This window comes from Zeus faber (assembly GCF_960531495.2).
Source record: "Zeus faber genome assembly, chromosome: 1".
Classification (NCBI taxonomy): domain Eukaryota; kingdom Metazoa; phylum Chordata; class Actinopteri; order Zeiformes; family Zeidae; genus Zeus; species Zeus faber.
In genome coordinates this window covers 45,571,268-45,596,241 of record NC_137193.1, presented here as the reverse complement: position 1 = coordinate 45,596,241, position 24,974 = coordinate 45,571,268, and the positions used below count along the sequence as shown (strand labels likewise).

At 41.9% G+C, this 24,974-nt stretch overlaps 1 protein-coding gene across 1 annotated transcript in view; it reads right to left on the bottom strand.

Moving 5' to 3' along the window:
- LOC307236083 (disintegrin and metalloproteinase domain-containing protein 10) overlaps positions 1-20,108 on the bottom strand; it is a 31,251-nt gene extending 11,143 nt beyond the window's left edge. Inside the window, exons 1-8 of the mRNA XM_080008368.1 lie at positions 19,942-20,108; positions 18,641-18,776; positions 17,324-17,442; positions 16,375-16,530; positions 10,155-10,240; positions 8,783-8,905; positions 5,543-5,635; positions 4,858-5,026 (exon numbers count right to left, since the gene is read on the bottom strand). Of these exons, the coding sequence (XP_079864494.1) occupies positions 4,858-5,026; positions 5,543-5,635; positions 8,783-8,905; positions 10,155-10,240; positions 16,375-16,530; positions 17,324-17,442; positions 18,641-18,776; positions 19,942-19,999 (940 nt within the window). The 5' untranslated portion in view covers positions 20,000-20,108. The remainder of the gene's footprint in view (positions 1-4,857; positions 5,027-5,542; positions 5,636-8,782; positions 8,906-10,154; positions 10,241-16,374; positions 16,531-17,323; positions 17,443-18,640; positions 18,777-19,941) is intronic.
- Between the last annotated feature and the right edge of the window lie 4,866 nt (positions 20,109-24,974).

Genomic DNA, 24,974 nt, shown 5'->3' with positions numbered 1-24,974 from the left:
TGGGTGACTCTTGTCGTAATTGCGTTTTTGTCTTTGTCGGTTTTTTGTGAGGTTACACTTGGCAAATGCTGTAAGGTCCTGAAGTTTGGTGATGGTTTTGTAGGTAGATGAGTCGGGTGTGGCCTTTCTTGGCTGGAGCTGGAGATCTGCGGGTCCTCGAAGGGCCCGCCCGAGGTTCAGTTCGGCAGGGGTGACTCCAGTGGATTTGTGGATAGCTGAATTGAGAGCAAAACGGAACTCTAATCGGTGTTTATCCCAGTGCTTGTGGTTCTATCCTACATAGGAGGCAATCATTGTTTTGGGGGTTCTGTTTATTCTCTCTGTCATGTTTGTTTGTGAGTAGTAGGCTGAGGTCATTTTCAGGCTCCATTCTTAAAATGTGCCTTTGAAGATGAAGGGAGTTCATACCCTTCATCTTCAAAGATGCCTCCCTGGTCCAACAGCAGGTAATTGGGGACTCCCCATCTGGTAAGGATTTCCTGCATGAGCATTTTTGATACTGTCTTGGCTGTTGCTTTTCGTAGGGGATATAGCTCAACCCAACGGGTAAAGTAGTCCACAAAAACCAACAGGTAGACATCTTGGAACTCCTCGGAAAGGGGCCCTTCAAGTCCACTCCTAGCATCTCCCAAGGTCGGTTTACCAAGGTTTGCTGTAATTTCCCAGCTACCATGCGACTGCTTGAAGTGCTGACACACTTGACAGTTCTGTACAAATGTCTTGACACCGAGGCTCATACGAGGCCAATATGCGAGAGCTTGTAATCTCTTGAAGGTTTTTTTATCTGCCGAAATGACCAGCCAAGGGGTCCTCATGGATCATTTGCAGCAGGGGTGGTTGGAGACTCTCCGGTATGAAAGAAGGAAGAAAAGAAACAGTCTTTATTTGTCACGCAACACACCACACTACAACACATGCTTGCACACACACACACATGCTTTGATGGTGGTCGGTGAAATGGATTCTCTGCTTTTGACCCATCCTGGCTTGTCCTTCCTCTGGGGGCACAGCCAGGAGCAGTGGGCAGCATACGTGGATGCGCCCGGGGACCAGGTGATAATTGTCCATCGCTGGTCCGACGATGAGGCATGTTTTTGGTGGGGGTCCTTACTGACGTTAGGTGGAGGAAACCCCATGTGAGCACGGGGAGAACATGCATACTCCTGACTGAATTGGTAGAGACCAAAGGGACAGGTGAAAGCTATTTTGTCCCTGCTGTACCCATCCATCAGGCACTACCAGTCACCACTGTTGGTCAATGACAACTGTTTAATAAAACAATTATCTGACTTGTCTTGTAATTTCTTGTCCAAATTTCCAAATTCCTCTACCTTACAACTTACAAACAAAATTAGAACTGTTATTAAGAACTCACCTATCTCATATCACACAAATTACATCAATGGTTGTTGAAATTGGAATGCTTTATAAGTAATGTCGCTGGCACGGTGGTGCAGTGCATTGTACTGCTGCCTCACAGCAAGAAGGTCCTGGGTTCGATTCCCGCCTGGGGCGCTGTTGGCACCGTGCTCCGGCGGGTTATCTCCCAAATAGGAGCCTTTCTGTGTGGAGTTTGCATGTGCTCACATGGGGTTTCCTCCACCTCACGTCAGTAAGGACCCCCACCAAAAACATGCACCCATCATCGTCTGACCAGCGATGGACACTTATCACCTGGTCCCCGGGCGCATCCACGTATGCTGCCCACTGCTCCTGGCTGTGCCCCCGGAGGAAGGACAAGCCAGGATGGGTCAAATGCAGAGGAACCATTTCACCGGCCACCATCAAAGCGTGTGTGTGTGTGTGTGTGTGTGTGTGTGTGTGTGTGTGTGTGTGTGTGTGTGTGTGTGTCGAATAAAGACTGGTTCTTCTTTGTGACGATTTGTGGAATTACATGGACGTCATGATGTTTGTAAGTTCAGTAAATTTTGATGCTTTTCATAAAAAACAATAAAATCGAACATGTACCTAAAACAAATAAACTTGACCCTAACCCTTGCTGTCTGCAGCTATATTTTTTGTTATTATTCAAATTATAATAATAATAATAATTATTATTATTATTATAATTAGTATTAGTATTAGTATTATTTATTAATGGTGGGTGTGTGTGTATTTGTGAATGTGTGTGCTTGTGTGTGTGTGTGTGTGTGTGTGTGTTTGTGTGTGTGTGTTTATGATAGAAGTAAGTTGGGTTTATCAGGGTCATTGAGTTTGTAGTCCAATGGTAAAAGGAGTGGTGTTGGTCAACCTGGATTATAAAGCACTACAATCGGAGATAATGAGTGTCAACACTATCAGTATTTAACATTCTGCTCAGCCTTTGCTCACGTGTCCATCACTGAAACTCACAATTCCAAATGGTGTTCACAAATGTACGTTAACATCTGAATGTGTGTTTATCTTTGTGTATTTGTGTGTGTGAGTGTGCACATGTGTGGTGTGTGTATTCCTCATGGCGTCACCATTGTAACAATGTCCTGGAATGCAATGACCCACCCTCATTAAGACGTTGCGCAGCAGTGCATTGCTGTGCATGTCCTTTTGTGTGTGCTGCATGTGGGTGTGGGTGTGTGTGTGTTTGTGTGTGTGTGTGTGTGTGCGTGTGGGTGTGTGGTTCAATGCCCTCTGATCACATGCCATCCTGGGGGTCTGCTCCCACACCCCTCGGTTTAGCCAATCAAATGTCGTGAACAGACAATGTGATGGAAACACGCAGGAAGGACCTCCCACCCTCCCAGAAATAAGTCCAGCCATACTGTACACAAACACAAGTGTTCTCCTCCGTTTACGTGGACAGGAACACACACACGCACACTACAGAACACACATAACACCTGGCACCAAAACAACAATAATGCAACAAAGAAAGAGGCTGAGACCTCATTGACATGTAGAATGTCAAATTTGTAATCTATTTAGCTATGAATAAGTATGAGTATAAGCTATTTAATGCCTGATAATAATTAGTTAGTGATTGTTTTTGCTCAGATTTTTATTAATCTTAATAATTTAATTAATTAATTAACTAATGAATTCATTATTTCTTATAATTTTCTTGTTTTTTCTTGTTTTCTTCTATAATTTTTCTTTTCTGGGCTAAAAGTATCTGAAACACGGCAACTGCAGTATGCACAGACATGGTGGACATCTCGTTGGAACAGGGCCGTTTCAGGCAATTTGTAGTTGAAGTTTGATCATCATCATCAATATTTGGAGCAGGAATTTGTGAAAACCGTGGCAAATTTACCCGAAGTTGAAGAACATTGGCGTGCCTTGATTAGTTTGAGGAGCCAGACACTCTGGGTGCTCGTTCGCATTCGAAGAGTAACGCTGTGTAGACCTGGTTGCTTCGTGTAGTATTTACGCTAGTTTGCGACGACCGACCGGAGAAGCCGATGCCACATTCAGTGTGAACTCGCAAAATTGTAACTTGTGCTGCGTTTCATAGAACCCCACAGAACCTCAAAAACTGTTGATACGAAATGATGGTGTTTTATGCCGGGATCAGTCTACCGGATATTTTTATCTTTCATGATGTCATGTCAGATTAGGCGATCATAGCGCCATAGATTATTGCCCTGTCTTGTACGGGTGACTGTCAACACTTCAAGTATGACCCCGACCAGTCATTTTTGGGTAAGTTCATAGGTTATCAGGGGCGAGGGGTGAGTTCATGGTCGTCGGGGGGGAGGGTCAAGAAACTGTCAACAACAAGGCTACGGAAGCGCTATGTGTGATGCTGACGGTCTTGTGTCCTATTGGTCAACGTCAAGGAACGTGTCGTAGGAGTTGTCAGAATTTGTGTAGTCTGATCCTGGCATTACAGGAACTCAGAAAACCGTACTACGCACCTAACACAATTAAACTGGACCCCCAATATTGCTGCTTGCAGCTATATTTTCAATTGTATTTAGCCTAAAAAAGGTGAGGAAATGTCAACCGCTGTAACAACCCCTTAACAAATTAATAGTAGAAATTGCATTATGATAACTTGCACATTTAAAATAGCGTCACTGTCATGTCATGCCATTTGAGATGGCGAGGTGATTTTTTTTACTATTTCCCCAAATTATTCTCTCTGTTGCCATGTGAAGCTTTCAGAGGAGCCCGGTGGGACCAGTCAGATTTGCATGCACAGAGGAATGTAAACTGAGGAGTTCACTCACTCTCAGCTTTTGGTCTCCAAACCAAAACAGCTCCTTTATAAAAGGCCTCTTCCCCCGAGAGCCATATGACTCCTCCAGCTCCATGGTTCATGACAAGGAGCGCTGCAGTGCAAGTGTACAGGGACGGCTCTTTCTATAGGCGATATACTGTAGGTGGTCGCCTAGGATACCATCCCAAGGGAGGTGCGGAGAGGGAGGAATCGCCGTACAATTTGCACCCCTGTCTCCTTCTCCGCTCCCCATGGCGCCCCATGACGGGGCCCCCATGATCGGTGCACCAAAACAGTGGGTTTTTATTTTAGATGTTGACAGTTATTTGCCTAGAGCGGCAAAATGGCTAGAGCCCTGCCTGCTAACCTGTGTGTAGGGCATAAGCTGCTCTCTTCACAACCTCAATGGCCGAAAAAAAAGTCTGCTATGCATTAATACCACTTTATAGTATTGGCTGACACAGACTGACACAGAGAGGCAGGGTATGCAGAAAAAAAAACACCCCGCAAATCACATGAGATGTAGCTGTAATGCGGTATGGCAGGAACTGTAGTTGTGTTTGGAGGGAGTTGAAACATACAGATGAGTTCACATCTTAATTTTCCATTTTTCAGAACTGGGAAAATGATGGTCAGCATTGGCATTGGGATCTTGCTGGAACTTTGTTTCACCATGAGTGTAATTATGTCATTCTCACCAGATTTGCCCTCCCAAGCCAACCCCAACACGCCGCTGTAGTCTCTGTTGGTGAGGAGGTAGGACAGGCAGTAGTTCCCCCAGTTGTTCTCTGAGAACAAACTCAGCAGCTTCTCTGGTCCAATGAAAGGACGGTGCAGAGGGTCCTTGGTGTCCTCCTCAGTGTTCACCTGGACAAAGAAGCAATATTGTAATGCTCTAGAGTTGTGCATTGTGAATTCAGTATTTCATGTTAAGTCAGGGGTCACTAGTTGTTTTGAGTGATCAGTGTCCTAAAACTGAAGTGGTCAGTACTACGCTGAGCTTTAAGACCATGGCCATTGCTCAATATCTGTACTGACAGCACTTGTGTTCTTGTAAACACACTTGACTTCATCTTTCACAGCCCATGTTCCAAACTTAAGCTTGAGTCAAACTGTGCATACCTAAAATGGCAGGATGCATGAAAATCAGTGGTGAAAATGTTTGCTTATTTAGCAAACTGGATTAACCAAGATACTGTATCCCAGAATTCTATTTCGGAATGCTGCTGTGATGGGGGAAGCCCAACTGAGTTTTTCCTTCCCAAGAATCACATTCTTTCACATAAGAGGCTTTATTCTCAAGATTAATTTTTTCTATTCCAGTCCTCATTGCTTTTGATGAAGAATCAATGTTCTGGTGGTTGGATTGCAGAGAAATCTTACAGTGAGGGACTTCACTTTGAAGTTGATCAGCTTGATTCCATCAAAGTCCACCTTGTCGTAGATGTCATTCACTGCTCGGATGTAGGAAGCAACCTGAGGAATAAGTACACTCATTTAAAGACGTACTAATTAAGATTTTTGCTGCAAAACATCCTGTTCTGTGTGAAGGAACTGTGAGATCATTTGTCACAAGTGTAGGCCCCTTTAGCCCCTTATAATCCTTTCAAATGTATTTCCCCCCTTCTATTAATGAGGGCCCGCAATCCCCCAATAATATCGGGTGTTACCAATGTTCTTATTGAACACTTTGCTGACGAACACTGTGGTGCTCAGTTTGTTCGACTACTAATGACAAATGTACTTATTCTGAGTGGTTATGTTATGAAATGTAATCAAACAGCGGCCTAATGCGTCAAGTAGTGACACCCTGCTGGCCATACTGATTCTCATACTTGGGTTTTCTTTACTCTCTACAACAGTACAAACACTGCACATGTCTGTAGACAATCACAGGATCAGAAAGTCTATTTTCCTTTTTTTTTGTTTCTGCCCATTACTGTTCGTGATTTAACATTTACTTTGACACTTGACTCAACTGTCTGGATAACATACATTCTCCCTTGTTGGACTGAGACTGAGATTAAAACAACCATTATAAAAAATAATTATCAAATTCTCTTTACTTAGTTCTGATCAGTACAATTCATAATTGTACCAGGTCAGTTAATCTGAGACTTATCTGCAGGGAGTTTCGGTTTTTCAGTGGGTTGCACAGACCTACACACACTTTTGTAATGACTATAGCCAGAATCAGTCTGAATTTAATTTTAAAAAGATTAAACAGCTCTACTCTTATCTCTGATACATCACACAGAAAACAGAGTAAAACCCTGCTTCTTGGTGTCATGCTTATTTTCAATTTGCAAAAGCAATTATAGTTATGTTGTATCACATGGATTCTAATGCTCGTATGTGGCCAAAGCCAATACAGAATAAGGACAGAACAAGGATTTTGCCATTAGGATCAGGGGTCGTGTAAGACGTGCTTACATGACCCCTGAGCCCAATGGCAAAATCCTTGTTCTGTCCTTCATAGTTTCCACACAGACTGACCCTTCCATCGCTGTCAAATGTTCCTTATTGTGACAAGGAAACTCAGGCGAGCCAGCAGGCGGGGAGCCTTTGACCCAGTTGGCGAGTTCACTGCAGGCCCCAAGGACATCTAATCCAGAGGCACTTCAAAATAAGTTGCTTGACTCTGCTTGACATCTTGTTAATACTCCTTGGCAGGAAGTCAGTGGCTCAAAGACAAGACACCTATATCTGTGACTGGGGAGTCGCTTATATTCAAAATTCAATTAAATTGTTTCCCACTAGCATCCTTGCAGATTGGTTCTCTTGCAGTCTGGGCCCTACGTGGGGTCAACATTGTTGTGTGTACTTCTGTAAATAGAACATGGATTGAAAATGTTCAGTGTAGTCTGACCTTAATGCCATAATGGTTGAAATGTAATGGGTTGACCGTTTCAGTTTAAACTACTAGGTTAGATCCAGTCCACCCCTGTAGTTTAAAAGCATTTGGGGCTGTGTTATGGGCCTATAGAGAACAGGAGCTCTCTTAAGAACATTAACAGGTAACAGAATGTTTTTTTTGTGTGTGTGTGTGTTTTCAATGAAATCACTTTACTCTCTCTTGGGAATACTTCCACTCTTCAGGACAGCCCATAATTACCTTCACCAAAACTGCCTTTCATACGCTTAAGATCAAAGGCAGGGGCGCTTCTTAAATCATGAATCCAAGCCAGCACACACAGTGTCTAATAAGTTCCATAAAGAAAATTAATCTTGACCTCAAGTTGTTCCAGTGCTACAAGGTCAACCTTACACCACTCAGGGGGAGGGTTATAAATGCACGGACCAACAAAGTGAGGATTCTATGAGAATCAGAGCTGTTGAAGAACATTCAGCAACACACCAGCTTGGCATCTATAGTTGCTACGCCCGCGGTGATGGAGCTCAGCATGCTGCAGCAACAGCAGTGCTGCTGCATATTGATTGTTGGAACTGGAATAGGGCTGTTTGTTCCAGTTTAGGGAAAGGACAGGAAATCTGCCAAACACCACAGGAGAATGGTCGGTTTGGTAATGTGGAATGACAACAACCCATATACCTGGCACACAGTGCTGGCCAGCTGCCTGGCGCTCAGATCAATGTCCATGCGGTCTGGCCGGACAGAAGCTTTGACGCCTCTTTGCTAATCCTGCCATGGTGACACTATGGCAGCTGTGTGCGTCCCTGCGTCTTTGGAGGCCTTGTAAGCAATCCTCAAGGCTTTATTCAACTCAGTAGAAGCAACAGCTTGGCCTTTTTGCAACCATTGTGGCAACCCTCAATAGAAAGTAATACTCTGGTGAAAAACAAATTACTGTTCCCTAGATCAAAATCCACACAGGAAACAAGCCATTTCCATTACCTTCAAAGAGGGCCACAATATGAAAATGATTGGATAAGGATTAACTCATTTAGGGGGGCGGTACTGTAGCATCAGTTGAATCTTGCAGGTTGGGATAATTGGAAACAATGAGTTTTCCCATAGGTGTGAATGGTGTGAGTTTTTGGCGCTGCAATGTACTGTTCCATTCAGGGTGTCCCTCTGCATTTGGATCAGTCAACCAGGATAGACCTCCCCAAAGCTGACCAGGAAAATGGCCAAAGAAAAATGGATAGATGAATGGATTCACCAATTTAGGCACTATCAGATCATGGTGACTGTCGACGGACGCCGCGGGTCTGTTCTGTTTTTATCTTTTCATGAAATCTGTGTCAGCAAAGTCCTGGCACCAACTATACTTCCAAACCAGATGTCTGAAATATTCGACTCTTGAATCAGTTTGTAAATTTGAATAATATAATTATAATATAATAATATAACAAATAAAATAAATCAATATCTTTTTTACCTTTTTTAGAAGTACTTCAAAAGAAAACAAAATGAAAACAAAATGGACCGCTGTATTTTTCAAATGTTTATTTTGACTATTCAACCCTTTTGAATTTAGTCTTTCTTGGCTGTTTGGATTTGACTGTATACTGTATGTTTGGAACTTTCATGAATTATATCGCTATATGTCTTGTTTCCTCTGAAAGGGGATATGTATAAAATCATGTATAAAATATGATGTCGTTAAAGTAAATACATCATAACGAAGCTACATTTTTTGACATTTAATGCCAGGTTACCTGAGCGACCACAGCCTCGACCGTTTTGAACTTCCTGAAGTACAGGTGGTCGACGTGCAGGTGGAGGAGGCAGCTGCTCTTTGACTCGTCCAGTGTTCTCCTGGACCGGCTCACCGGCGCCTCCTGAGGATGATGGCATCAGTGCAACGAGCCAAGATTTCTTTATTATCTAGTTAGCTTTTCGCCCCAATTTGTCTGTTTCTTTTAAATTTCCTTCAACTTTACCAAATATTATGACATTTTGTGTCTAAATCTTTAAAATGATCCGCAATACAGACTGGCTAAACAAATTGGGGACTCTGAAAGGTGCAGATTGATTGAGACACAGATTGACAATCAGATTTCAGGGTCAAACGTTGTGGCAAAAACATGACTGATATTCACATAGGTTTGGAATCCAGTCCTGGTAGGAACTGTACTCATGTAAAAATAAAGTAAAAGTAAAGAGTTGCAACATGGATTTACAATTGCATTCCTGAATACATTTAATAATTGTGTCTGGGGAATAACAATGGCCTTTCCACTAATGCTTATAGATGTATGCAGTAGAAATATGTATTTTTGGAGAGTGGTGATCATGGACTAGAAAAGCTTACAACAGTTCACGCCTAAATATAGAAGAGTTTCGCCACTGGTCAGTTTTCGTATTTGAACATACCGGCGGCCCTCCACGCCGGGACGGCCCCCCCACCCCGTCTCTCTAAAGCCTCATTATCAAGTCATATCTCTTTGTCACAAGGTGCATGGACATATTTTTCCCAGAAGAAAGAACAATATGTCTGGGAGTCCAGGAGGTGGATAGAGTTCACTTCGAGACACTAATGTTCACAGAGACACTAATGTGAACAGCACATGTTTGAAATTATTTCATGACCTCAGAAGTGACCAAACGCTCGAAATACATCATGCCAGCATGCTGGATAAAAATGGGTCTGCACGGGAACAGGGAGATCCCTTCAATGGCAGCACACAATGTTTAACAATGGAATGTAGATGGGACACTTAGATACAGTGATCATTAAGCATGAGACCAGATGTTTAATGGATTAGTTCATAGTCTAGCCAAAACGATTTTGAATGATTGTGATGTGCGATAGTTCCAATAAGAGCCATTTTAGGATACAACGTCGCCTATAAATAAGCGGATGCAATATAAATCACTGTGCAGCCTCATTAATCTCCCACGTCTTTTTAAAAATGTTTCCTTAATGTTTTCCTTTGAATTTATGCCTTTATTTTTGGAGGGACGGAAGGGTGTGTGTGTGTGTGTGTGTGTGTGTGTGTGTGTGTGTGTGTGTGTGTGTGTGTGTGTGTGTGTGTGTGTGTGTGTGTGTGTGTGTGTGTGTGTGTGTTTGTGTCTGGACTGTTGTACCTCGTTGGGTCTGAGGTTCTGGGCGAGGAGCTGGAGATGTTCTGCTCCACAAAATCCGTCAGGAAATGTCCCCAACGATGGAAAGACTGTGGACACATACAGTAGGGACACACACAACGTCAAAAGACACACTCACATAAATAATACAGTAAAACATTGTTTGTGAACATCTTTACCACGATTTACACGTTTATATTTTAATGTCAATATAATAATGATTACAGAGGGAATCCGCAAACATGAAATACCTATCGATATCTGTTGTTCCTCCAGAATAGAGGGACAAGGGCGTCTACTCTACCTCTACTCTACCTCCTTGAAATATATCTCTGCTCTACCTCGACTCTACCTCCGCTTTACTCTACCTCTGCTTTATCTCTACTCGAATTTGTACTTCTACTCTACCTCTACCCCACCTCGATACTACAATACTTCCAGTCCACTCTACCTCTATTCCACCTCTACTCCACCTTGACTCTACCTCCACTACACGTTTACTCTCCCTCCTTCAACTCTACTGCTAATCTGCCTCTACTTTCTCTCTATAATACCTCTACTCCAACTTTACCCAACTCTACCTCTATTCTATCTCTATTCCACCTCTACCTCATTCAACTCCACCGCTACCTCATCTTTACTCATCCCTGCTCTACTCTACTCCACTGTAACTCTATTTTACCTCTACTCCACCTTTACTCTACCTCTACTCCACCTTTACTCTACCTCTACTCTACCTCCTCCTTTTATGTCTATCTGTTTTCTAGTATCAATATGTGACGTTGATCATGAGACGCACCAATGCACACAAATGGACACATGCACAGACCAAATAATATGGTGTTTGCTGAGAACTTACGAGAGCTGTTCATTTCATAAAGCTGCCCTCAAAAAAACCCCAAAAAACATCATCACCCACTCATCAAGCAGAGATCAGAAAACAAGGACTGAGTTTAAAGCCACTTCTGTTTGTTAATTGGAAAAAAAAAAAAGACATTGCGTAGGCTGTGGCGCAAACCTTATGTGAACTCACAAATAAAGACAGACACCCACGCGTGCACACACACACACACACACACACACGCACACACACAAGATTTGTCCCACATTCTCTACATTTAAAAACGTTTGTTTGGACTGGAATGATGATGCCATTTACTGGTGGTGTGTGCTTTGGTCAGATTCCAGAAAGACTTGGCAGCTGTCAGAAGAGGAATATGGTCTGTTTGTGCAACACAGAGCGTGAGCCTGAATTATTAGCAAACTTATGAAGGTTGAATTTTTCCTGTAGATATACTGTGCTGCATATTTGTTTCTATTACTGTTCATTTTTACTATGTTAAAATAATCATTAATAAATTAAACAAAATTTCTATTTCTATTTTCAACTTGACAAAATAACTTTCTCTACTTGTAAGGTAAATGCGTAGCTCTGTGGAGCTTTGTGGATGAATCGTTCCTATGATTGAATGGAATAGGACCTAACAACAGTGTCTTCAACTTCTATTAAACTAGTAAAAATTCATCATGATACAACAAACCGAGCATGGTGAATAAAATATTGTCCATGTATTTTCTGTATCAGCGTTTTTACTATAACTCTGTGGTGAAATGCTGTCTGAGCTTTTCTTTTTTGTTGCGCAAATCTCTTTGTGTGATTTCCAAACCTACAGAGAGAGCCGTCTCACCCAGTCTGAGTCCAGTGAAATAAAGTAACTCTATCCAAAATGGAGCAACTGCCGCTGAGGGGACAATTTCAATGTGCAAACTGAGCTGCGGACACAAAAGTTGCATCTTGTAACTGAGTGCACAAGGTTTATCGGGAAAACATAATAATATTTGTGGGATTACAAGGCAGCATATTGCATTACATCGCTGAATATAGGCAAAATAAAAGATCAAATAAAACATTTAAAATGTAACTAATTCCATGAATAACCATGCCTGGCCTTAATAAATGACTTTATTCACAATAATTCCTCTTATGCAAACCACAAGAGTTTCTCCGCTCTGTGAGAAAGTCAAGAGAAAACTATTTTTTTCAGATTGATAAGAGAAGGAGCTGTGCCTAAATTCCACAGTGTACAGTAGAGTCATGTGATGTACAGTAATAATCACTTTCACATGACATGCACAGTAATAAGAGATTAACAGAATTGGGCAATGTTTTATCTGCTAATTTATGAAGCACAAGAAACTTCAACAGTGTAACTTTTCATTTGTTAGTGTGTGTGTGTGTGTGTGTGTGTGTGTGTGTGTGTGTGTGTGTGTGTGTGTGTGTGTGTGTGAGTGAGAGTGTGAGTGTGTGTGTGAGTGTGGCGGCCTATGTCTGAAATTTGTCAGATCTCCTACCACCGCAGACAGATTCACCAGGCTTCACCACAAAGTTCACACAACATCTTCATGATGATTTTATGAAAGAAACACCCAGAGAAACAGGAACACCAGCAGGGAAGAGAAGGAGAGGACAGATAGATAGATAGATAGATAGATAGATAGATAGATAGATAGATAGATAGATAGATAGATAGATAGATAGATAGATACATAGATAGATAGATAGATAGATAGATAGATAGATAGATAGATAGATAGATAGATAGATAGATAGATACATAGATAGATACATAGATAGATAGATAGATAGATAGATAGATAGATAGATAGATAGATAGATAGATAGATAGATAGATAGATAGATAGATAGATAGATAGATAGATAGATAGATAGATAGATAGATACATAGATAGATAGATAGATAGATAGATAGATAGATAGATAGATGACAGATCAATAGATAGATAGAGGGATAGAGAGTGTGTGTGTGTGTGTGTGTGTGTGAGTGTGTGTGTGTGTGTGTGTGTGTGTGTGTGTGAGTGTGTGTGTGTGTGTGTGAGTGTGTGTGTGTGTTTGTGTGTGTGTGTGTGTGTGTGTGTGTGTGGAAACAGATACGTGATTGGATCGCACCGTCCCGCAGCATGATCCAATCAGAAGACAGCAGCTTGATGCTGTAGCAGGTTTGGGTAGGAGTGGGCTCTGCTGGGCTTGGGGTCAGGACATTGAGTGGTGGTGGTGGTTGGGTGGGTGGGTGGGGGTTTAAGGAAGTTGGGTGGTGGCGTTGGGGAGGGCAAAAAAATGGACCACTTCATGGAAGTACTTCCAGACCTCTCCAACGCCCTCTCTCTCTTTGTCTCTCACTCTCACTAGTTTTCTCCTCTTTTTCGGAAACCTTTGCAATTTTGTACTAATGTGGGCAAATGATACAGTGAAATGAAAAGATTAATTCAAATGCTACGCACACCAAAAATAACCTTTTAATCACTTTTAAAGGTGTTTTATGCACCTATGACCATCTGATTACAAGGCAATCCCTCTAACTTTATATCGCAATCCCTCTAATTTTATATCGGACGGGCACTGAGCCAGCGGCTCAGTGCCCGTCCGATATAAAATGTGAAGCTTGTACTCTGCAAGCATCCAGTCAACAAGTCAAGGTCACTTTATTTAAATGTATTCATATCCCTGGAAACGGGTTCATTATATTGAATCATGTGACTCATTCACAGAATTGGGTGTAAAAAGAATTTACAACATTGTTCTTATTCAAATACCTTACAATGTATGATGTTCAAAAAGTAGTCTTTACATTAGTAATTACATACAGTATAGCAGAATGGAACAAGAAGGGACTCGTAAAGTTGACAAAGTTTTCCAATTTTCCTCAAGAATGTGTGACAGATGGCGACAGTAAAAAAGTAAAAGCAATAGAGGTTGCTGTTAGAGCTCAACCATGACTGTGACCCGGGAAGCCTATTCTGAAATCCTTCATACGCTGCGATCAGGCAGGAGTTCACCAGAGAAAACACCACTGCTTGACAAAACATGTACATGTTTCTCATGTTTCTCAGCTCTCACTCTCATGTCAACATTCAACAAAAATGTAAGGGATCGCACATGGACGTGTTTTATGCTTCTTTCTGATTCTTCCATCATGTGCAACACCGGGAGGTGAAGTTTTTGTTTTGGGAAAGTGTGTTACAAAGATGTACATAATTCATAGATAATAGAACATGATACGTTTGAACAACACGAAGGATGGTCGGATACATTTGGGTGAATGCATGCGTGTGTGTGTGTGTGTGTGTGTGTGTGTGTGTGTGTGTGTGTGTGTTTTCTATGTGTGAAATGCTGGTCAGTTACCTGACAGACATGGGGTGTGAATCGTATGAGCTGGGGTAACAGGGCAGCTACCTACAGCAGGTTTACACACACACACACACACACACACACACACACACACACACACACACACACACACACACACACACACACACACACACACACACACACACACTGGTATTGTTTAACTTGTTGTTTGGCCTCTGAGCCTCTTTCTGCAGTAAAATAATTGAACTGAGTTGGCCAGCTGCTCAACCCAGTGCTTTCCCGCCACACACGCCCACACACGCCCAAACACAAACACATCGAAGTAAATCCAAACACCTTGAACAGTCAGTGAATGTGAATGAACGACTTGAGTGTAATAAAATAAAATAATAAATCACATGTAAAACCCTGAGTTGTGAGTTGCAATCAGTAAGTTCTATTCAGACACTTTTGCGCGACACTGTAACGATTCAAATGGTTCTGTGACAAACCCTCGGCCTCGATCGCTCATAGATAACTGGACTTTCTCTAAAGTTCCCAGACTTATTGGGAGAAGAGGAGTTTGCTGTCGGCCCACCAGCCCAGACACACTCCCAAGAATAATATCAATGCCCTAAACTGGTAGTCCACATTGTTGTGTTGTGAATGTCATGTGACGGTGCCGTGGTAAATAAATACAACCAAACTGGTTGCAACAACCGGTTTTAGAACAATCAAAAATTGTTGGCGTGGTTTAAAAAAACATAGTACAAGCTATTCGGAGCACCCTTCGGTCTGTTTGTGACGTTGTGCTTCCCTTTATTAACTAAATTGGTTAATTGGTTGAAATCTCAATTGTAATGCTGCAGGATCACCAAGTTAGTTAGTTAAGGTAATCTTTGTCAAGGTCTAGGTCAACTGATTGTCTCAATTGAGCACTTGAAACGATCATCTATATACTCTTGAAACCACTTCCTTCACACTTCATGGTGAAAGTACAGGAAGTGGTTATTAGCGACACCCGGAATGCTTTTTCCTCCTCTTTGGAAGAGAAGAGAAAGGAGCTGGGTCGTCTGGGAAGACTTCGGTCTAAGTGAAGGAGGTCTTGGCATGGGCTGCGGTACGGTTCCAGCCAATGCTTTCCAGGAAATCATCGGACACAGATCCATGTGTGTGTGCATACTGAGGCACATACCCACCACTTGCAAAAACACACGTGCACACACATGCACACACACACACACACACACACACACACACACACACACACACACACACACACACACACACACACACACACACTCGCACACACACACACACACACACACTAAAATATTATGACAGATCGAAGCAATGGATGCCAGCTGGCCACAATATGAGGCCAGCGAGTCTGACTCCATCTATCCACAACCCCTAGCCTCCGAATGAGAACGAGATTTTACTTTCCTCCTCCTCTTGCATCCTCCCCTCCAGCGCTCAACATCTTCCTCCTCCTTCTCCCTACATACATTTTGGATGACTTGCATTTTGCATGCCTTGGATGCCTCCCCCCTCTCTCCTTCGTGCTGCCGATCTCAGGTTCATCTTTTCTTTGGCCATTTCCCAGGACCCCTCTGAGATACAACATCTAACCGCTGTGATGTGTTGGAGGTGTGGAGGGGTCACTGACTTACAGCGCCGTCTGCTCCAACCAGGGGCAAAAGATGTGTGAGTGACTGTGAGAGGTTAAAGAGTGTGCACGGAGCAATAACAAAAAAAAAGACATTCATTTCTGGGCCATGCCTCTCATAAATCAAATTGGTGGAATGGGTCTAGTGGGCTCAGCACATGAACTCTAGCTGCAGATAGAGACGTTAAATCATTGGTTTTTTTGTACTGTTTCATGGACCTTTTGTGTGATGATGAGTGGGATGGGATCTTCAATGTTTTATTTGTCAATGAATAACATTTCAACATTGCAGCACTGAGATGCTGACAGTATACCTTGTGCCAATTCTCAATGGTGCAAATCACGTGGAGTGGATGCAATGGAGGACGTTCCCAGGGCAGAGAGCGTATGAAAGTGAGGGATCTTACCCATGTCGTCCTCATGGTAGATGATCGACTGATGCTCCGTGTGGTTGCTGGTGTATCTGTGGAGCGGCTCGATGTGATACGTGCCGTTTCCTGTTCGTATGGAGCCCTCGAACTGGCCCTGGAGCAATGAGCCGTGGCAGGACGAACCACGCTCACCTGCAAGACCGGTTCAGTGGAGAGAGGGACGGAGATGGAGATAAGGGATGAAAGATGAGAGCAAGCAAGACAAAGGCAAACAGTTGGACAAATACAAACACAGACAGACAGACAGACAGACAGATAGACAGACAGACAGACAGACAGACAGACAGACAAACAGACAGAAAGACGGGTAGACAAATAAGAGATAGGATAGCACATGGAGTTAAGAGATTACCAATAGCAGATTGACAAACAAAGAAAAAACTAAAATATCTATCTATCTATCTATCTATCTATCTATCTATCTATCTATCTATCTATCTATCTATCTATCTATCTATCTATCTATCTATCTATCTATCTATCTATCTATCTATCTATCTATCTATCTATCTATCTATCTATCTGTCTATCTATCTATCTATCAAAAAAGGATATATTTTCTGATAGAATGCATATACCGTTTATACCAGGGTTGTCGAACATGTGGCCTGAGGGCCACATATGGCCTGCAGAAGGTTCTGTTCTGGCCCATCAGATGATTTGAGATTGTTTTTTCCTCAGATATGTTTGTGTTTGTGTTTGAATTTGCCTTTGCATTTTACACAGTGACATTGTTGGAATAGTTTACGCGTGTCATGCGCCCGTGCACGCTCAGAACAGACCTCCAGGCGCGGAATAAATCCGTCCCGCATGGAAGGGTATTTAGTCCAAACCGGCCTGCGGCCTAAAGCAATAGAGTTTGAGACCCCTGATTTATACAGTGAATTGTTTACACTTAATGTACGTTGATATTGTCACACATTACCCTCTAGTGTTCCTGAGAATAAATGAGAGATGTCTGCTGGCACGGCACCATTTTGAATGACCACCTCGAAACCCTCTGAGAAGCTGCTTGCGTCTCGTCTCAACCGCAAGCGGAACTTTCTGACAGGGGAAAACACACACACACACGCACACACACATGCAAACCGCACACACGCACGCACACGCACGCACACACACGCACACACACACACACACACACACAGACGCAAAACGCACACACACACACACACACACACACACACACACACACAGACACACACAAGTCACACGTGGCGAAGCCGCGTGGTGTTGTGAAAGGCTTTTGGATTGATTATAAACACCCAATTGGAAATAATGAATGAGTGAGACATGGGTTATTGGTTTAGGAATGAGAATAAGCGTGTGAAATACAATCCCTTCAAATCCCTTGAATATTGTCTGTTCTGGCGAGAATGCTGGATGGTCAACACGGCTTTAAAAGCACGGAATTCCACACAAGAACAAACATTGGTAGACAATTAACACTCAACCAGATCTGGGTGATTAAAGTCTAACAATTCAACACAAGAAAGATCTGGCTGATCTTCTCCCACCGCTGTGGTTTGTTCTTTACAGAGTTTGCGTTATGCAGGATCTGTTAAATGAGGAGATGTTGCTTTGCTGTGGATTCTGCAAAGCTGGAGGCTGAAGGTACATGTTTTTAGGCTATGAAAGGATCACACTGTTGTCACATGCTTAATAAATGGCACTTCCGCCTCTTCAAATGGAATCAACAAATACAAAATACAACAAAATTAGTAACGATAAAAAAAAATATGTGTTTGTCGGCACCACCCGGAGATCATTTTCAGGGAGGATTCTCGCCATATACTTGTAATTTTCCCCAAAAGAACCCTAAAAATGTGAGCTATCATGAGTAAAAAGGTCAGAGGAAATGAGCATAAACTCAATTCGACCCGGCTATGTGTCCTTTAATAACCTAAATGCACAATTATTGTAAAAGTCACTGTGATACACACACACAAAACCAGCCAATGTGTGGCTCCTTCTTGCGTTTTGTGCATTTTTCTGCCTTTCAATCATCATTAAACAGCTAGCGCCTCAAGCTGAGCATCTTATTAATGTGGGGCCTCAGCTCATCAAATCAATCCCCAAGCTTAGAGGGAGGGGGGCGTCCCGCTACTCAGTGGTTTTGATTGGCTTTATGATCACCGCCATGATCTCGGAATCTGCCGACTCAGCATATGGGACCCGGGGACCCAGGACAGGATTCCCCTTTGAAGCGGAATGAGCAGCATGAAGCAGTGAGAGAACAAACCTGTGGAAAGCCGTGAAGTCCAGACGCAGCGTGTGTTCGTTTGGCTGGGGGGCCCTCCTGGCCCTCAGGAGGCCCTCACTGTCATAGGACAGTACTTCATAGTACCTTATGAAGGGGCTGAGGTCACTCACGGCACCTGGGCAACACAGAAACAACTTAAATCCTCTTGAAAAAATGTCCCACATCAAAATGATACACAGTTTGATACACTTGTAGATAAACTACACTGGGGTTGAATGCCTTGTTGGCGGCCTCCACGTGTGAGCTAGAGAGGCTTTCTTGGGACAGTGTTCTAGGTGAGGGAAGGTTGGTCGGACCCTTCATCCTGGTTGGAACGAGTTGACACCAGTCACAGCTGACTGTTCTGGCATTTGTACAGTTCAGGATGACAAATATATATAATCACCAAATGTTATAGGCTGGTTATACATGCAAAAACTGTCTCACATGCACAGTATAACCCACTTTTTATTCCATATACAAGAACTCGTAATAATAAAATGTAGTGAAGACTAAATAAACATGTTTATGTTAGTGTGTTAAGTAGCTCAGGCCAACTGTTACTGAAGCCCCTCTTAGAGACAGGCTCTAAAACCTTAAAAAAAAAAGAAAGAAAGAAAAGAAAAAGCTTTTATTTGCACAACAGCTAGGGTAGCTGATCCCGTCCTTGCATTGGGCTAACACAGTTACTATGCAGAAATTGGCATTTCCCAACCCCAAAAATGGAGTATTCCTTTACATATATATATTATATCCCTATACATTTGCACCAAAATTACATAAAAAGAGAAAAAAAAAATCTCGCCATCACTTACAGTCTAAACAGGAACACTGACCACATCTTTGCAGCATGCAGCAAAATGTGGCATTAACATAACTTGGTCAAATTTTATATAAACAAGGGAGATACATTTTGCTGAATATGCCTGAATTTGATTTTGTTTGCTATAGGGAGTATTTAAGAAGTTAACTCTAATTTCAACAATTTGTCCCGGTCTACATTTTTGGGTTGGAAGGGCAGGTGCCGACATGTTTGGCTTTCTAAAGACTTTCAGTGGTAAGGAGCTCAAACACTAAACTTCCAAAAGCTACACACGCACAGAACAAGGCTGATATAAATACTCATGGAGATATAAGCTCATGTATGCATAACTACACATGCGCACACGCACGCACACACACACACACACACACACACACACACACACACACACACACACACACACACACACACACACACACACACACACACACACACACACACACACACACACACACACACACACACACACACACACTACCTGGGATCCATTTGCAGCAGACTAGCACCAATATCAGCCAGTAGTACTGAGCCCACATGTCAGCTTCATAGTATTCTCCTCTTGACAGTTTTCTACTTTTATTCTTTCTTCTCCATTTCTTTTTCTTCTTCTCTTCCTCTCTCAGCCTGTTACCGTTGGTCTTTGCATCGTGGAATGCAGCGAGTTGGGAAACTCTTGCTAGAACTTAGTGTTGGTCGATACGAGGCATATTCAGACTTGTTTGCACGACAGGCTATAGGCTATGGGCTTACAGTAGTATTGCAGTCAGGTCCAGTAATCATTCTAATAATAATATTTTTAGCCATTGGATATATCTTTAAGAATACATGCGGTTTATATATATTTATTCATTTATATATATATATATATATATATATATATAATTTATTTATATACACCAATAAAAAAGATTCTCTATTTCAACCAACAACCAGGAATCAAAGCCTAATAAGGCTTGGACTTGCATTTGTTCACATTTTGTCATTGAGAATAAAGTGCAAAATGCATTTGAAAGCACTTGACTCATCAGTCTTTATTTACTGTTTCGTACTCTTCCTCATTGTGTGTGGGATGGAGGGCACTTGTAGTTTGAGCCAAAAAACGGGAAGCAGGAACCCATTCATATATGAGCTATTCTGTGGTGGGAGTTAATTATTGACCCATTTTAAAAATAAAGTGACAAAAAATTAGGACATTTTTGAGGAAAAATAGCATCTTGAGCTTTATGATCTGGAAGTTAAGAAATTAACACAAAGGTTTTGCGACCGAAAATAGTAATATGGGAACTGAAAAAGTGAGTGGGTGAGGATTTGTCTAAATTTGTGAGAAACCCTTGACACATAAAACTTTTTCAGACCTTGAAAGTGATATTCCTTCATGCACGGCATAAGAAAATGTGTCATATTCTCATTTACTATATAAATGTATCAAGAAAATATTTGTTAATTGCATCGTAAGACCTCATCATTCACATTTTTGCCATTTCCTTGACCGTGCTGTGTTATATAATAAACTGCATCTGGACGTAGATTCTTTTTTAAGTAGCGTTTCACAGCCAAGGCGCCGTTATGACTGATTTGCAGAACTGTGACGAGATTATAGCAACGAGACATCTGTGATCCCATCGACCGATCAAACTATGGCAACGAATCCAGTAAAATCGCCCGAAACCCACTGATAACGGGTTTTAATGTGTAATTATGTATCTCTAAAAGGACATTATGCTGTACAGCAACCTTACAAATAAAGTTTTACATTGAGTTAAGAAATTAACCAACCAAGGTTTCTGGATCAAGCCTGAAGTGTTTATTCTGGCAACTTAGAATGTACTTTTTTTTATCAGAATGATTGGTAATATATCATTAGTAGTATCCTTACATTATCACATCACACATTGTCATTTTCATCATTTATATATTCTGTTTATTTTAATATTGTCTGTATTTGGCTATTTTTGTTCTGCATTTTATTTGGCTATCTGTGTATAGTTGGGTGTTTTAATTTAATTTGAATGAATTAAATTGAATTAAATGTAATTGTATTTAATTTAATTAAATTAAATTTTTCAGATTAACCTTTATTTTTATGCTTACTGTCTGTAGAAAACACACCAGTCCCTAACACAACAAATTCCGATATGAAAATGTACAGAATGGCAGAACTCTGATTCTGTCATCTATGAATTGGTGGGTGGGTGTCTACATCTTCGAAGGAGCTCAGGTCCAATACAACGCTAAGCCCTGCGTTGGTGCTGTTTATGAGCCCTCTTTGTTTTTCAGTTCATTGGTAAAGTTCTTTCAAGGTAATTTAGCGCATTAGCTGAAGTTTTCGTGGACTTTCAAGCTTCCAAATGACTTGGTGCATGCAGGGTGATCCGGTCAGGCCTTGTGACTCCTGCGACTCTCTTTCCTCACGGTGGAGGGATAACGGCCCTGTCTCAACCGCCCCTCCCCCGCCCTGTCTCCCCCACCCTCCCCCGCGGCTTGGCACCGCTTCCGTCCAGCGATATGACCTCCACAGATGTGACTCTGGGGCAGCTGCAAAACGGTTCTTTCTTGGCTTGGAGTCGCTACTACAGCAATTATAGTGCACTACTTAAGCCCTACAACTCCCTCTGGTCAATGTTTCAGCCCCAGCCGTCAATCATCCTGGAGGAACCGCCCTGAAAAAAACTCTGATCTGCTCTGATTGGTCAGAATGGGATCACCCGGGTCTAGGTTATGACATCACACACAAAGACACGCTCACACTGGCTGAGCATGACACACACGCACGCACGCACGCACGCACGCACGCACGCACGCACGCACACACACAGACACAGACACACACACACACACACACACACACACACACACACACACACACACACACTGAAGGACATACACAACATTGCACACACTGCTGCCAAAATGCTGGATCTTTCCTTTATCTCAGTGAAGGAACAACATCAACAAACCCAATGTTGTGGTCAAATCAGCTCCATGCTCCATACAGGTCTTTGATAATTCTAGCTGCAGCTCTTAAGGACAATACAAACTTAAATCAGAATAATAACAAAAATAAGCCAAAGAACTCCCCCCCCCCCAAAAAAAAAACTAAATGGGAAGTTCAATTAACATTTTCTTAAGGGTTTCTCTCCCTAAAATAAAAAAAGACTAAATGCACAGACCTCGCTGAGCTCGCCTGCATTGCTTTTGGGAGCGGAGGGACTGAGGTTACTCAAGGACATTGACTCGCGCCGAGGGCTGAAACTCAAGCCCTCTGTGACAGAATGCAGTGTGATCTCAGCTCATTTCGGGGGATCTACAACCCACCCTGGCTCGGCCTCAATCGATGCGTGGACTCATTTAAAGGGACACAAAAGCGACCAAAAACCCTGAAGCCCTTTTATATTGCAGAAATGCTCATGTCCTGTAATGCAAAAGTACTTGAAACATGAAATTAAATTAAATGATGTATCACAGCCTGGTTGGCTTCGCTTAGTTCTGGGAACAGATCCACATGTCGATTCTCTAAATAAATCCCACAGCTTTGTTTTCTTTCAATGGTATAAAATATATGTGGAGAGGGGTTTCCTAATTCAGACCAGTTTTCCTTTATAGGGGGTTTTCATTGTTGCCTTTGAGGATAATTCAAACCAACACTGACTCCCGACAAAATGTGTGGCATTCATGTGTGAGCGCTCGGGATAATTAGTGCGAATTTAGCGGGATTCTTTAGCTCTCGCTGGGTTCAGAGGCTATGGGAATTATCAAATCACATCAATCTACTGACATAGACGACTATTAACCCCTTTTCCTGGCACTGACCCATTTCATAAAAGGTTTTGCGTTTCTTCTGCTCCATCCAGGCCTGGCCACTATACAATACAATATCCACTCTGTGCGACCCCCATAATGAGCGTATTGTTTTCCAGATTCGGATATAGATCCCTGAGCCGATAGACAAATTCCAAAAATATCAAAGTTGCCTTAATGGGTTTGTGTCTTCTATTGGCTTATCTGGCACCCGAGTAGTTTTTTAAAGATTGATAAAGATTTGATAAAGAACTTGATCAAAGATTGGAATTGTGCTTTAGAGGGGAAAAACCTTTATACAGATTAGGTGCAGATTGGCCTGCAGTAGTACATTGTCATTGTAAAATTGAGATAAAATGTGAAAAAACCTTTTATGTTGATCTTTTTTTATACTGATACGGCTGAATTTTATCAAACTCTATGCTAAGATTTTTGACACGCGTTTTCTTGTGTTATGTGTGCATGAATATCATTTACAAATTAGTAGATTTTTTTAATTATGTGTTAGCTTTTGACAAACATAGTTGTGCTACATTTTGGCAAATTGACGCATATAGTGGATTGATATAGTCCACTATGTTGTAAAGTACAGTATTCTGGTGTGAGTTGTGATCTTATGTACTTACTGTGTACTTACCTATCCACTGCACAGTCTATGAGTAGTACATAGTTTCATCAGCAATCAACTCAGCTTTCCTTTTACATATAGATTGTAGTGAAATGAACTATATCTTGTCTGTCCAAAACTGCAGAGCTGCTCTCCCCCTCACAGTGCAATATCTCCCCCTAAAGTCAACTCTTATAAACAAAACTTGCTTAAAACCCAGTGGCCAATTCACATTCATGGGGCATTTTGTTATTAGCCAATTCTCATGAACCATGTCAAACCCTTATATATTCGTATAAACTGCTGAAAAATGCCAGAGAAGTAATTTTGTGCTCTGTGGTAATGTCACAAAGTGGGGCAGAATAAACTGATCAACAACATCTTGTGCAATTTGTATTCAAGATTTAATTAAGTGGCTGGCAACAACAGCATGGGGTTACCGAAAGTATTGCAACAGAACCCAACAAATTAAAACAACATCCAAAAGCAAAGACAGCAGATGGGGAAAGGGCTTCAGAAAATAATAACTATAATTATTTTTGGGAAATTTCTTGGTTTTTGTTCAACTTTCATTGGAACTTGATCTTGGCTGATGTGAGTTTGACTACCTGTTTTCAGGGAGAATAACCTCAAAACATCTTTTTCCAGCACACTTTTTGGATTATGTGTGGTTTGCGTGTTTAACAAGCAGACCTTGACTGCATTCCTAAACAATGTTATGAAGTTGGCCATTGTGTTCCTTTCCATCTTGCACACAAGGCTGTGACACCAACTGCAACCCAAAACAACAAGTCTCACAAGGACATATTTTAAAAGGTTCCTGCTGATATGTTCAGCATTTAGTGGTGGTTGTTGTGCCCCCTCAGATCCGACCAGAATCTCTCAGAATCTATCTACATGTAGGTATGTCGATTGTGTTTCATTATATTACATTATATTGTTTATTATATTATTATTTTCCTCCAAATATAAAGTAAGATTGCTGTATATTCACTCAAAAGTATCCTCCGTACAGGATTTTGCAATTCCTTCAATGACCGTGTAGTGGGTCGTGGGCCCCAGTTTGGGAACCTCTGCCAATATCGTTTAGTTTGGGGTCATATAGG